This window comes from Coregonus lavaretus, assembly GCF_964263955.1.
Source record: "Coregonus lavaretus genome assembly, chromosome: 14".
Taxonomy (NCBI): domain Eukaryota; kingdom Metazoa; phylum Chordata; class Actinopteri; order Salmoniformes; family Salmonidae; genus Coregonus; species Coregonus lavaretus.
The window spans coordinates 39,207,466-39,223,150 of record NC_140001.1 but is presented as its reverse complement, the minus strand read 5'-3'; the positions used below and the strand labels follow the sequence as shown (position 1 = coordinate 39,223,150).

Genomic DNA, 15,685 nt, shown 5'->3' with positions numbered 1-15,685 from the left:
CAGTATAAAAAAAAAAGATGTATTCACTAACTGTAAGTCGCTCTGGATAAGAGCGTCTGCTAAATGACTAAAATGTCAAAAATGTATAGTATTGCTATTTACATGTGTAATAACGTATAGTATTGCTATTTACATGTGTAATAACGTATAGTATTGCTATTTACATGTGTAATAACGTATAGTATTGCTATTTACATGTGTAATAACGTATAGTATAGCTATTTACATGTGTAATAACGTATAGTATTGCTATTTACATGTGTAATAACGTATAGTATTGCTATTTACATGTGTAATAACGTATAGTATTGCTATTTACATGTGTAATAACGTATAGTATAGCAAAACCCTTGACAAGACAATTGAACTGCAGGTTTCAACTTGGAACACAAAATAATAAACATTTGTCAAAAATATGATTATAATTTAGCATAAAGATCAATTAAGTACACAACATGTAATAACTTTTGCTGCAATATGGAGCCATTACAAAAGGCAGTGCTAACTGCTCACAGTACAGAAAAAGAGACTAAGGCATCACGTCTCACCTAGTTCATCACAGGTTTATTCACTTATTTCACAGGGAGTCTGTCTGTGGAATCTTCCATCATGGGAATCATCAGCTGATTTCCCTGTATTCCACTTTCATCGCTTTGGGATGGTTTGCTGCTGCTGTGGAACGTCAGGTAGGAATACACAAGTCCCCCTGATATACTGACGAGAAGAGAGCACTATAGAGTTGGACATCGGCAATAACTTCAACAGAATGGCATAGCAACAGTGTTCTTGTGCTAATGTGTCACGACTTGGAAACTCATCCGTTCTTACCAAATATTTAACCCCAGGAAGTTTGTCCATGAAAACAGGTAGTCTCCACCTAAAAACATGCCGATGTAGGCCACAGCAACGTTCTGCGGAAAACAATGATCTTGATATACTAGTTGCCTTGGCATGATATTCATGGGTATGTGGACTCATGAGAAGGACATTATCAGAAGAGGATTGTGCATTTGAAAGAAAAAAAAATCCCCTTTTGTGCTCATTGAACCCGACCCAGCTGTGTCAACACAGCCCCGAAATGTTAGGAACAAACATATTGACCCACATGTTACTGGTCCACATGTGTTCTTCTTACCTTAATTGCTCCCACCACTGTGGTAGTGAGTGCAGAGTTGTAGTGGCTACACAGCACTATGGAATACATCAGCACAAACCTTAAACAGAGGCATAACTTTTTTATCATGCTATACTTACATTTCATACGTTTTCTATTATTATTATTATTATTATTATTATTATTTATTATTATTTTTTATTATTAATAAGACCACCACCCTCTAGTAGGGGCCTTTTGTTTTTTTAACATGTCTTTATTTTTCAAGTTCAAATATACATTATAGAATACCATGTGAACGATCCTTGATGTCATAATTTTTGGAAGAGAAAGGAAAGAGAAGAATACAAATTCTAAAAATTAAGTAATTTCTTTTTAAAAACATCCGTAAAAGGACCAAAATAAGTAATAATACTAATAATTACAGGAGTTTACTTCAGTGTCATTAAATGAAGGGAATTATTCTACAAACCCCCACATATGTCCCTCTTTTTGTCTATACAGTTATCGGGCAAGGTACAATCTGATGGGAGTCCATTTTGACAAAAAAGTATCCATCTTTAGTTGCAACCTGGCTGTCATATTCTCCATAATTTACAAATGTTTCAGTTAGTCCATTGATTTACAGTTGGCGGCTGTGGTTTGAGAAAATTGAACATAATCATTTTCTGTGCAATCACTAACAGTGCCCTTAATATGTACATTTGGTTTTTATCTTCCAGGTTACAAGGTAACTCAATGTCTAGGATTTTCTTCACTTCTTTCTTTTTTTATGGTCTTCCAGAACCCTTGTAACTTTGGACAGTACCAGAAGATGTGTGTGCGGTCTCATATTTGTCCACAGCCCCTCCAATATAGAGCTGAAGCTTAAAAAAAAAATCTAATTTCAATATCAACAAAGGTGTTTTAAAGTATCTCATCTTCACTTTCCAGTCAAACTCCCTCCACGCTGGGCGTGGTGCATTTGTGACTACTTTCACATATTCTCCCCCATGACTCATCTTCCACCACCACATTCATTTCTAGTTCACATTTTCCTTTAACATCCCGCGTGTTCAGATGTGGTCATCTGTAACCTTTTATATAACTGAGACACCTCTTTTTTGGCGGTTATTTGTCCTTCTAATATGTTTATGAAATATTGCTCTACAATGGATGGTAGTAGGGGCCTTTTGTATGACTTTAAAAAAAATATGTTCTAAGAATTGTTAGGGGAAGTTGTGTTGGCAACAATGGAGCCCAATGGGACAACGGCATGGCTAAGGATTACAGAAGTGGAATAATCCCCCTTTAACAGCCATATAAAAAGGGATATGTTGCCAGTTTCTCTTTTAGTAACTTGTACACTGACTTACCCCATAATGCAGGACATAAGGAAGCAAGAAACAAAGGGGGTTTTCAACCAGTGTTCATATGTGATGGCCTGTCAACGTAAAACAAACACACAGACAGCGGGTCAGACTGACAGAGAGACAGACAGACAGGAATTAACTGATCTTAGATCTGTGCCTAAAAGTGATGCCTATCCTGAGAAAACAGGAAATCCATTTACCTTGTGTAAATCCCCAGTGAATGCACTCGCCAGAAGAGTTGGGATGACAATGATGAATGCATTGTAAAATAAGATCCCATATTTTCCAAGACCCTTAAAGAAATAGAAAATTAGATTTCATGTGAATCAGAATTACACAAAACACTTCGCTATTCAACTCCTCAAATGTTCAACCATAAGAGGAGAGTGTTGCTGGAGCTTAAAGGTCCAGTGATCCACAGTACAAGCAGGTTACGCATATTGCACTGTTTACTTTAAGGGTGGGTGTCCAACTAAATGAAACAACATCACTTAGCCTGGAAATTCAGACCCTATACATTGTAAGCAATAGAGCACAGGTCACTCTTTTAGCAACACCTCACTTCACCTTTCCTCACTTGGCTGGAATGTAAACATGCAGGATGTAAATGTACTATATAAATAGTTATCGATTGTTGCAATACTAAGGACTAGATTCATTCAACCTGCCGTAGAAATATGTATGCAGTCTCCTGTGCCTGTTTAAGAATATCTTAATCTGAAAACTGGAAGTATCTACCTGTAAGGAGAATCTAGTCCAAGTGCTTGGTATTTTCACAGTAACCAGAACCATTCTGGGATTTTTAATTTGATGACGGGTAAACAAGGTATGTTTACGTGCTCCAATCAATGCTTTATCCCTTCTTAATTGCCCTGGTCTACATGTTAATAGGGAAAACAGATGGAGGACATATAGTGTGGCTACAATGTGTCCTACCTCAGTTGCCAGCTTCTTCTTGGTGTACACACCACTGGCAGCAGTGAAGACATCATTAAGCAGAATGAACGTGTAGCCCTCTGCATCAAAGGCCAAGTCAGAGCTATGGGAGAAAATAAGGGGTACATTTTATTCGTAACGGTAATGAAGATAATCAGTGACTTCCTTTGAAGTTCTATAGATGTTTTCAGAGGTAATATCTAAAGGAGGGTAGCTCGCTAGACAGGAATATGTTAACAGTGTGAACGTTTATTAGCAGCATATCAGGGTTGGCAACCTATTGGAACTACCTGGCAGCCACTAAAGCTCCAAAAACGATAGCCAGAACACTGTAGATCAGACGATTAGGGAACGTTTTTCTGGAGAGGAAATGTAAATTCACATGTTAGTACTATAAGGCTGAACTGTAAAAGATGAGCAGTTATGACAGTAACGTATACATGTGGAAAAATGGCCACAAACCTCAATAGCCTTGCTTCCATGATCATTGTCATCAATATGGTGAACTTCCTTAGTACTGTGAACATGGGTAAGCTGTAGAAGGATCAATGGATCAAGTCAATCAATCATTAATATTTGATCTGCTTTTTTATAAATGCATTTGTCACAAAGTGCTTGGTGCCCAGGCCTAAGTCCCTATGAGTAGGGGGTGTTGTTTAAATTGTACACACTGTAATTGAGACGATTTCTGAAACTAATGCATTAAGTTTCACTCATGCATTTAGACTCCATTGTACCTTAACTTCTTTGTACTAGCCAGTCCTGTTATGTGGTTTCCAACATACAGCAGCGGTAGGGGGAAAATCTGTATGTCAAGAATGTATTCAATTAATGAAATCAAGATTATTATATTGACATGTTGGCAAATGGCAAAACATTATTTTTTTTTACATTGTATCCTTTTGTGGCTTATTGTGGTTCACCTTTTGTTGTATGCTTCTGTGACAGACAGACAGAAGATTAAAACAAGAATAAAACAAGGGGGAAATCACTTACTTTGACGAGAATGCTTCTGTCAAAGTCTTGGAAGTGAACTGTTTGGTTCATTTTAGCAACATATAGAATGAGGATTGTAGTGGTCATCTGTAAAAAGGGGATAGGGGGGATCAATATTCATGAAAAGATGGCAATTCCACACTCGATGTAGATTATGTTATGCTACTGATAATGGTCAGATGTTATTTCATCAACAATTTGGATTGGTTATGATAGGGGAAGGTAATCTGATCCTAGATCTGTGGTGCAACTTCTACCTCAAGAATCCTTAATTGAGATACAGTATAGGCTACCTGGCCAATTCCTAGAAACATGTAGGAGGGAAATCTAAGAGAGAGGAAAGAAATGTTATTGGATAATCAAGATGTCAAGATGTAGCCTATAAACAATACAATACTGAAGGTAACCCATTATAACTGGCTGCCTGTTTGAGCCTCAAATTGTCATGTTCATTTAGCATGTTATTTGTTGTGCACAGTAATTGCAGTGACGAAAGGACCTTACCTGTAGTTTGTGAGAATCGTTTTGTTCACAACAATGATCAAAAAAGAACTGATAGCGTAGAACGCAGCAGATAAAAACTTCAACAGTCCGGAATGTTCGGGTTCTTGTAAATTAGCTGAGATAGACATGGCAGACATTACTTCAATAATAGTTGTTATCGCAAAAAATATCTAATGATCTCCGTTGCTTTCACTTAGGCTTTGTCACGATCATTTGGTAAAAGGGGAGGACGTTTATTTGACGGCTGAGACCGTTCAAACAGGCTGAAATTGTCGTAGGGAATTACATAATTCTGGAAGATTATAAACAATATCTTTACTTTTCCTTTTTGCATAGAAGGGAGGAGATATACTTCTAGTGCCAAATATAGACGTTATGCCATTTTGCTGATTATTCACAATTCATTTCCATGGATGGTCAAAATTGCCAATTTTTAGGCTATAATATAGGCCTAATCTTTTGTAAGTAAAATGACATGGAATTTGAATGGCTGCCTGAAGTACGACTAAACATAACACACACACACAGTCACACAGATAATGATTGATGTAGATATAATAAATCAAGGGAAATGGAAAGGGGATGATCTGGATACAGTGATTGCTATGGTTATTTTATTGCACATGATAGTTCATGATTTATTACCTATTACAGTTGTAAAATGTTCACTGTCATTATTGGTCTTCATAAGGAAGGCAAGTGGTTGTTCATTCCTTTAGGGGACGCCATTGTGTAATTTTGTTTTATATTGCTACTCGTGCAGCCATTAACTTTGCACCTCTCATTTTGTAGCCTGGGACCAAAAATCTTGTCTGGCTAGATCAACCTGTAGGCTGTAGGCTGGCAGAGAGCTTGGGAGAGAGAGCTTGGGAGTCAAACGTGTTTGTCCCCTCCCTAATAGATGTATTTATGTCTGTCTGTCCGAGTCCATACTTGTATTTTCTCTTGAGGATCTAGAATGAGATAAAGAAGGATTGGACTGTGATGTAATGAATCTCAATATTCACCCGGAAGTGACTACTCTTGGAGCCAAATGGAAATTCAGTGAATAGAACTGAATAATACGATCAGAGCATTTCCCATGTGCATACATGGCTGCTTTTTTTATTTGTACAAAAAATCGCTTTAAAAAAATTGCACGCTTGGTGCGGGGCCCCCCAACCAAATCTCGCTTAGGGCCTCCAAAAGGCTAGAGCCGGCCCTGGTCTCTCCTCTCTCTCTCTCTGCTTCCTGCTTCTCCAGTCTCACAGACTTAAGCACAGCCTCCACATCTCCCTCCCTGGAAGAAAGGATGGAATAACAAGGAGGTCAAGGATAGTCTAAGTAGTGGCTTCCTCTCCTCTCCTTCTAGATTGATGTGAAAGACATGGACACCTGGGTATCCATCTACCGTATTGCTTTCACATGTTTTATGATCATTGCAGATGAAGGAGAGGAGGCAAGGAGAGGAAGACACAAGGCCAACAATATTTTTTGTCATTTAATATTTTGTTTTGTTGCTCATACACTGCTAACCTTTTGTCATATTGGTCCTGGAGGTAAAGTATCTTCCTAAGTAGTAGGCCTTTGCTCTCCCCCTTCACATGTGTAGAGTAATCCCTCTGAAGCAGAGGTTCCTTCTCTCGTTTATCCGGTCCTTTCCCTTATTTCTCCTCCTCCCCTAAACAAATAATTGAACACTGTTGTAACCTGACCAGAAAATCTCTAGGCCCTAACAGGTCATGTGGTCAGGAAAAACTCCTGGCCATAGTCATCCTTGTTCTTGAAGTTTGATTCTGGCTTTGTGGGGGAGGGTGCAGGGGGTTGTGTCCGATCCAAAGAAGCTAGGGCTGGAGAGGAAGATGGCTGAGCATGGTGCTGGATACCTCTCACACTGTGAGTCACTGCAAAGGTGAAATAATTCAGATGTCCTCTTTGAAGGAATTTCAGGTGCTCTAGCAAGAAATGTATGTGCTTTGGCAAAGTTGTGAATGAGTTCTGTTAGGGAAGTAATTTTACTCACAAGCAGCTGGCTTCGCTATGAAGGTCACCTTCTTCCTGGACCTCCTCAGCATTTTCACAGGTCACAGTGACCCACAGAAACCCACCACAACCAAACGTCACTCCTCTAAGTGCTCCAGATACACACGTCAGTTGTGTTTATTCATATAATAAAAAATTGCACGCTTGATGTGTGGTCATTGATGTTTTCGCTGTATATATGTCTCTACTGGTTTCTGTATGTGCCTCTGTTGTACACCAGAGCTGGTGTGTTAACAGAAGGACTGCATGATTTCACGTGAAAAATCACAGGTTTTGCCCATATAGAATTTTATTTCAGATGTGAAATTTCACATGTGAAATCATGTGAAACCATGTGGTTTTGAAACACTTTAAATGTGATGATATTTCACATTACCTTTCACATGTGGATTAACATTTTCACATGATGCCCTGCAAACAAAACTTAGTCGTTAGGATGTCTCCGGAACATAACAAAATAGCCACAGTGTTTTCAACTTACATGATGCATGATTATACAGTCATTATTATGCAAGATGTCCTCACCTGGGATTTGAACTCACAACCTCTTTGTTCACAGCATTCCGATCTTCCTGCTATGCCACCATGTCTGTGTCAATCACTGATTTCACCTGTATTCCTACACTTTGGACTTCAAAGTAAATCATAGCTTTGTATAACACACTGAAGAAAAACTATTATATTTATCATAGTGATTCAGGAGTAACATTGAAACAGAATAATATGCCCCACCAACATTAGACAACTACAGAAAACCCTCAAATTGATGGCACTCTTTTGCTAAGTGCAGAGATGTATTATATGTATTGAATGTGTAGGGGACTTCCGAGAATGCTTCAGACTTTGTGGCGCAACAGAAAGATCAGCGTAACCCAAATTGTGAGTTCAAAGCCCAGGTAGGGTCATATTGAACAGTCAGTAATAAGTGATCATGTCAAGTGTAATCATATTGTCATTGATTAAATATTTTACTTGAACAGCGTACCACTTACCTTAAAACCCCCCATACCATTTAAGTACTTCTCCTACAAAAAACACATGTGAAAGTTGCAGTTTCACATGTGAAATCGCATTTTCACAAGTGAAATAACTGTTTTCACATGTTGAGCTGAAATGTTCACATGTGAAAACAAAAGACACATGAGGTCAGTTGTTCACATGTGAAACCATATGTATTCAATATAGAGTTCACATGTTAACACCACCTTTTCACATGTGAGGAAAATAATATGTTTTCAAAATAACATGTTTTCAAACACCCAACAATCGAATTAGCATTTTCACATGTGAAAAGCTTTCACATGTTGAAACCTAACGCTCACTTGTGAAATTGCATGTGAAATAAAATTAGCATTTTCACAAATTAAAATGTTATCTGAAAATCTAACTCTCAGATGTGAAAAACGAATTTGCACTTTCACATAAAAAACGTTCGCTTGTGAAAATCGTACTCTCACATGTGGAATAGCATTTTCACATGTGAAAAACTTTCACATGAAAATCGAATTTTCACTTTCACATGTGAAAAACTTTCAAATGTTGTCACGTGTAGTTTCATGGTATCACATGTTTAAATGTTGCATCCCAAATGTTTTCACGTGTAGTTTCATGTTATCACATGTTGCTTTTACATGTTGTCACATGTTATGTAAAACACATGATCAGGTGAAATTCATGTGGTTTTTCCATAAGGGAATATCTTGCAGCTCATACAAAAACAACACAAGAATGTTTTGGGATAAGTATAGATTTTATTACAGATATCACAGCCCTTGATTATTTAAACAAAGTATAAGTAGAAAACTATTTTGCGAATGTTGTAGATTAGTTGTATCACGACTTCCTCTGAAGCTGCCTCCTCTCCTTGTTCGGGCAGGCTTCGGCGTTCGTCGTCGCCCGCCTTCTAGCCACTTCCGCTCCTCATCTCATAATTCCATTAGTTTTGTCTTGTTTATTACACACACCTGGTTCATATCCCCTCATCAGTACCTGTATAAGTGTTCCCTCTGCCCCCCTGTCTTTGTGTGTGATTGTTTATTGCGGAGATTACATTAGCTCGGTGGAGCTATATTGTATTTTGTATCGCCGGGATATTCTCCCGTGTGCCTTGTTTTCCAGTGCGCCGTATTTCCGCACTGGAGTGTTTTACGCATTGTTGCGTACCGATGTGTTATGGAATAAACCATTTATTCTGTGATTTACCCTCCTGTGCCTGACTCCTTCAAAATCACGCACCACAAATTGGTGGATTACATGTAGACATTTATTCGATTTTTATTACACACACCACAGGTTTCTGCCTCACACACATAGTAATGCATTTAGAAAACTCCTCCAAAACACATAATGATAACCACGGAAAATGTCTAAAAAGACATGAAAGAAAAGTCAAGCTGTAGCACATTAATCTCAGTTAACCTAGAAGTAAAATGTTGCATGATGTGGTCAGGTGCCAGTTATGTTTACATAGTATGTCCACGAGAGATTAGCCACACATTAAGAAGTTCCCTCACTCCACAGAGCACTACTGCCCCGTCTGTTTCCGCCCTTTCTTCTCTGGACCCTCTTCAGCTTTCTCTTTACCTTTGGGTGGGCACAGAACGTCTTCCCTTGCACATGCAGTCTATGGAAATGGAGGATAAGACAGTCATTGTCTCAGGTCACCATCTAACGCAGAGGGTCTTTAAAGGTCCTGAACAGTCATTCTGAAAAGTACTTTTTCTCTCATGGCTAACTACCTGGACGTTTGAAAAGACGTGGGTGGGCAGGGAGCTTATATTCATGAGCTCACCTTTACTGACATCTCTTTGAACGCCTATGTCAAGCAACTTGAATGCAGTGAGCGGTGTTGCAGTAAAATTATCCCAAGCAAATTTGGTGATACACAAAGCAACTCAAATAACATTGAAATTGCATCAAATTATATTTAAAAAAAATTAATACACATCTCCTGTTTTGCATGTCTCGTGATGTGATTCACAGCAGCACTGATGGATGTGTTGACTTGACAACTGCGTCAGAGTTTTGAACGACCCTTCCCCCCCATTTTGTTCCATGCTGGCTGAAGACCTAGCTAGCCAGTAACTAGCTAACACCAGACACAGATGAAAGGGGAAACATAAGTATCTTTGCCATAGACGAATAGGGTAAACTTTTTGTTATATTTGCTGACACCCTACAGTCAGATTTTGGCACCAGTTAAGTAGCTATCTAGCTATATAAACTACGCCCCTCTGCAAACACGCCTTCTCCGATGTTGGTTACGGTACTTATTTAAATTAGATAAGAGAATATCATGTTACCATTGGTGTATTAAAATGAGAGTTAAGGTGATGTCACCTTATCCCCGTAATAATTAATCTAAGTGTTTGTCATGGGGGAGGGGACCAGTAACTTTATGATCAAACTTTATCAATGTAGAAGTAACAGTAATTTTAAATACTTTGGTCATCCTTCTTTGATCTGGTTTCCTTCAAATATCATTCAATTTCATGAAAAACATGATTTTGACTGTTCATGACCTTTAACATAATTTATATCAGACAGTGGAATACTAACACTAGTATGTCATTAAAGTTTTCAATGATAGTACATTTGTAATTGGGATACTAGAATGAGTCTACTCTAGACAGTATTGTGATGAACTCTATTATTATTATTATTATTATTATTATTATTATTAACTCACACAAGTGCATTGATCTCACAGGCACCATTGTTTCTCTGCATCTCTGCTCTCTCTACCTTCCTCAGCAGATAGGTGGGAATGTCCATAGATGCCTTCACACAGCACTTAGGAATGCCACCTGCAATGTTTACGATCAGTTGTAAGAGTTGTAGTACAGTGGCCTAAGTGATGGTAGTGGTAATTGCAGCAGCAGTAGTGGAAGATGTAGTGGTGTACAGATGTAGGATTTTAATTTGATCAAAGCTGTAGTGTATTCAAGGTTTAAAAAGGCTTCTGTAGTTAGTAATTTTAGTAATGTATCAACCCCCTACAAAAAATGTCCATTAATTACTGTATTATCCACATAATAATTAACATTTATTGTTGTAGCAAACTGGCTCAAATCAAGATCCTACATCTGTAGTAATGGCTTCAGTAGGCATGGTAATAAAATTATAGCAGTAGTAGTAGTAATACTAGTTGTAGTAGTACAGGTAGTAGAGTGTTCTTTCAAAGAACAAGGAGTTGGAGAGGTAGCTGAAGTAGTAGTAATCACAGACTAGTAAATTCTCCTTAAACTCAAGTGACCTGTGTTGTTTTAAGGTGTGACTATAGAATGACAGTAGAATTACAACCTAGTGGTTGATGAGTATCAACTGAAAGTAAGCGAGTCACAACAGATACAACCCACAAATTATAAGCCTGCCTGTGCCACTAAAGAAACAACTTTGGACAATACCATTCAGCAAACATAACTGCCATTTGATAGTAACTGCCAATCTCTCCCTCTCTCTCTCTCTCTCTCTCTCTCTCTCTCACTTTCTCTCTTTCTCTGTCTCTTAATCACATGTGCATATACACATGCACACACGCGCGCGCACACACACACACACACACACACACACACACCACGCACACACACACACCACAAGCTTCAGCATGAGCAATGCTTAGCATTTCCACTGAGCTCTTGTGTCTCTCTACTCTCACACAATCCCAAAAAGTGAACATTCAAGGCAGCTAGCTACTCATTGAGTCCTATGTAAAGGAGTGATGGTTTGAATAAGTGTGTAATACCGTTTTAATTTCCTGTTCATGACTGACCAATCAGTAAAAGTAATTGATTACTAGGCCACTGCTGTTCTGATTTCTCAAATATCAATACTTGTTTTTCTAGTAAGAACTACTGCAAAATGTTCTGATGATAGTAGAGCGGCCTATAGGCCAGATCCTGAACATTTATTAATTTATACTGGCCCTTTGATCAATTCTGAACATTAATAAAATATATGCAAAAAAAATCCTCGCCAAAATCCAACATTCAGTGCCAAATTGACAAGCACTATGATGGTTGTCTGGTTTCTAGCAGTTTTTTTTTGTTGCTGTTTGTAGCACCTATGTGGCACATTAATAATTTTTTCGTCATATGATTTGGCTCTAGCATTTGTATGGTTTAAACAACAAAAGATTATGACCCCATTCCCGAAAGCTACAACTCTAAGGAACACCTATGTGCCTTCTGTTTCCATCTCTCATTCTCACAAGAACTCTGTTAGAAGGGAGTGTGACAAAAAACGAATCTAATGACAGTGAAATAAATTCAAAGCAAAAGTCCTTCAGACTGGAATTTGGCATTACCTGATTTGTGTTATTTATTGAGATGCTTAGTTTTCAGATGATTTAAAAATGATCTAATTAAATTTAAGAGGCTTTTAAACAAAAATAATGGTGAGCAAGCTTTGCGGCTTTTCCTTTTCAATGATGATCAAATGATTTGGTTGCACCTTGTTGGTTGAGCGGCCTCCACTTCTTTTCTAATTACTTTTAGCAAAATTTAATTTGAAGAAAAGTGCTTTATTGGTGGTTGCGTTAATTTCTTATACAGTTCTTCCGAAAAATAATCGCATGTGGAAAATGTCCCCCCCTGCATTTTACATTTTGTACATCTGGCCCCCTTAAGAGTATAGTTGAATAGCCCTGTATTACACTATCTTCCTTACCTTCAGTGGTTGTGATGACCAGAGCACACAGAAAGAGAAGCATCGCCATCACTCGAAGATCCATGGTGACAGCGGGAGTGAGAGATCAAGTGAAACTCATCAGAATTTATACGCCCGGTGACAGCGCCAGAGGGAGTGAGAGATGAAGTGAAACTCATCATTCTAGCAAACATACACCCACACACTGTAGAACCAGTCAAGACGCATCTGTTTCTTTCAGTAAATCAAAGTTATGTGAAAGGTATAATTACTCTTAAGAAGTACAAAAACCTGGCATGGAACTGGGTACAAAAGACAACCTGAATTCTACCATGTGAAGATTTCTGGAAACAGTATAGAGTTGGAGTATAGAAACGCTTCAATTTATCAGCAAATAGATTTATTAGCAATTTCACTGGTGGGTATTTTCAGTATTTTTTTGGGATGGAAAAACAAAAGACATAAAGTTTTGTTGGCAGTGATTTCTTGATGTCTTTCATTTCGATTATACAACAGCAGTGATTCTCTGTAAATGGTGATTCATAATAGTAATATATTGCATTAATGTAGTGGTCTACAAGCACTTCACATAGTAACAACAATGATTGTTGAACATTAATCTGAGCATTCTACAACACTGCAAGAAAACTATTTATTTCCTACACAAATGTCTGGATTTCTGTGGTGTATACAGAACCTATTTATATTGAGGCATTGGGAAATACAATGTCTTGTAGAACTGAATAATTATATATGTAATGTATGTATCTGTATATACATTCTTAGGTGGAAAAAACACTCTTTCTTTGACAGTTCATAACTCGTATCCTTTTTATCCTGTTGTTATTTCTGTCAGAAGTTTAACCATTTTGCCTGATTCCAAATCGACCCCTAGCCTAGCCTAGCCTAGGTACAGTATAGATGTAAAAGGTTTTGATAGTAGTGGTCAACAATATGGCGAAATCTCCATCAGTAGGCAAGGTGGAACAATTACCATATTGCCAATACCTATCCAATTACTGAAGTTCCTTCTGGAAAAATAAAGTAATTAAATTCAAACCTTTCCGATCTATGAGAAGTGTCAAAGGCTAGTAAGGGTTGATTTGGAATTAGGCAACGTATGCAAATCTCTGGAGTGAGATTATTACTGTTAGTATTCACTTTGCCCCCTGGTGGCAAAGTGTAGCAGGCGCAGCAGAAGTTCTTCCGGTGAGTCCCTTGTGGCTCCGGTGCTGTGATCCGCAGGAGAGTGGTACCGACTCGTCCCCAAACAGTCTGGGTCTAGAACACAGCTCTCTGTCGATATACATACAATGATGAGGGTTAGAAAGCGATATAAACATAGCATGTATTGTGCAAATATACACCGGTATGCACAGACAGACAGACAGACAGACACAGACAGACAGACAGACGGAGAGACATACAGAGGCAGATGACAGACAGATAGACAGACAGACAGACAAACAAACGGGTAAGTGCACAACCACACACACAGAGGAAACACAATAGACAGAAATAAGCAATGACACCTACTGTACCTGAGTCACAGCAAACTCCTGGTGCAGCGCAGTGTCCTACGTCAGATCCACAGGGTCTCCCTCCTGCCTGGCAGGGGGTGGGCAGGTAGTTCTCCTCCATGCAGCGTGCCGTCTCTGGGGAGCCCATCCAGCAGCCTAGCCCCTCCCCACAGCAGATACTGGGGCCAAAGCAGAGGCCCTGGTCCCCTGGTCCACATGTCATGCACTTCAGGGGGAGAGACCTGTTAGCTGGCTTTCTATTTTTTATATGCTAGTGGAACCTAAATTTGTAATTTTTTAAAATGATTTAACTATTAATCATAGAAATAAAATTACAAAAAAAGTGTTTTTAATGTTTCCATTGTTGTAGGCTATGTGTGTTTTAAAGAGCCCTGGAAGCACAGATGAGCTCAAAGAAAGAAAAAAAGAGCCTACAATTATGTAGGTTCAATCTAAATTCCATTCCGCATTTATTATGACCGTGTAAATACTGCATTTTATGTAAAAATAGGCTCTAAATTGATGAGTTGTCAACATAACAGCCTGACCATTAGAAAAAACACAACTGTAAAATGCATTAGGAAAAATAAATATAGCATATGAAAAAACAAACAAAGAAATAAATATTTTCTGAATATCTGTAAGGACACTTTGGCTGTGCGCAGCCGGTCATTTTCAAATGGTCATTTTCCAAACCTTTAGGCCTATGGATTAATAATAAAGTAGTGTGGTGCGTAGCCTAGTCTATCTACTTACAAGCATAGTGTCGCCTATATAGCCTAAAAAGAGAACTCGGAAAATAGAACGGTCTGTAACGTAGGCCTACTTGTCTGATGCCGGTGTCCTGTAACGCGCGCTTCCCGCCCCTGGGACAGTTCTGGATGTAGCACGCGGAGGAGAACGCTAGGAGTCCGACGACGCACAGTGGAAGCGTGGAATGTGGCATTGCAATTGTGCTGAAAAAGCGCACCTATATTCCTCTTGCTGCTTCACGGATAACAGTTACTCGATGCTACCCGTTACTTATATGGGATTGGTTTGTTATTCAAAGTTGTTTGACGTCAGAGTTTTTTCATGCGTTTGCCTCTAGTGATGTAGTTAGGGTACTAGGGGGTAGCCCCTGTAATTCACATTAAGACCACAAGATGTCACCAAATTATTTCCCCAACACTTCTCCTGGCTGCCACTGCTGTTGCTAAACAAAAAATGTCCTCTATGTCATCACAAGTTTTGGAGATATTTCAACAAAACGATTTTGTGGTAAATTGATGGGGGGATCCCAGTTCCTACATTTGAATATAAAAATGGATTTTATCAAACAAAACTATGCTACATTTTATCTCTGGGACCCTCATGATGACAAATCAAAGAAAGATTACTGAATGTAAGTACATTATTTACCTTCAGAGGTGAATATATCAAATCAGTTGCCGTGACAAAAGTGTTCTGTTGTTGTGCACTATCCTCAAACAATAGCATGGTCTTTTGTTGCTGTAATAGCTACTGTAAATTGGACACTGCCGTTAGATTAACAATAATTTAAGCTTTCTGCCCGTATAAGACATTTCTATGTCCCGGAAAATTGGCGTTGTTTA

General features: G+C 38.6%; 3 protein-coding genes across 6 annotated transcripts; all 3 read right to left on the bottom strand.

Annotated features, from left to right (window-relative positions):
• Positions 1-544: 544 nt before the first annotated feature.
• On the bottom strand, positions 545-5,124 carry LOC311141899 (nucleotide sugar transporter SLC35D2-like). Of its 4 annotated transcripts, none has more exons than XM_084177401.1 (12): positions 4,903-5,124; positions 4,656-4,725; positions 4,399-4,485; positions 4,140-4,207; positions 3,865-3,936; positions 3,693-3,761; positions 3,403-3,505; positions 2,667-2,759; positions 2,470-2,537; positions 1,136-1,214; positions 829-911; positions 545-714 (listed from the first exon to the last, which is right to left on the bottom strand). In XM_084177401.1, the coding sequence occupies exons 1-12, from the start codon at positions 5,037-5,039 to the stop codon at positions 573-575; spliced, it is 1,071 nt and encodes a 356-aa protein (XP_084033527.1). In that variant the 5' UTR covers positions 5,040-5,124; the 3' UTR covers positions 545-572. The 4 variants fall into 4 exon arrangements, with proteins under 4 accessions (XP_084033527.1, XP_084033528.1, XP_084033530.1 ...); XM_084177402.1 differs by having other exon boundaries at positions 549-714; positions 4,692-4,725; XM_084177404.1 differs by lacking the exons at positions 545-714; positions 829-911; positions 1,136-1,214 and adding an exon at positions 1,362-1,980 and having other exon boundaries at positions 4,692-4,725.
• Positions 5,125-9,169: 4,045 nt separating this feature from the next.
• On the bottom strand, positions 9,170-12,728 carry LOC311140982 (C-C motif chemokine 27-like). Its single transcript, XM_084176246.1, has 3 exons — positions 12,592-12,728; positions 10,613-10,730; positions 9,170-9,547 (listed from the first exon to the last, which is right to left on the bottom strand). Exons 1-3 carry the CDS (start codon positions 12,653-12,655, stop codon positions 9,421-9,423), a joined length of 309 nt encoding a protein of 102 aa, XP_084032372.1. The 5' UTR covers positions 12,656-12,728; the 3' UTR covers positions 9,170-9,420.
• A 992-nt stretch (positions 12,729-13,720) lies between these two features.
• On the bottom strand, positions 13,721-15,036 carry LOC311140910 (vasotocin-neurophysin VT 2; the record flags this gene model as incomplete). Its single annotated transcript, XM_084176183.1, has 3 exons — positions 13,721-13,866; positions 14,112-14,316; positions 14,917-15,036. 3 exons carry the CDS (start codon positions 15,034-15,036, stop codon positions 13,721-13,723), a joined length of 471 nt encoding a protein of 156 aa, XP_084032309.1.
• Between the last annotated feature and the right edge of the window lie 649 nt (positions 15,037-15,685).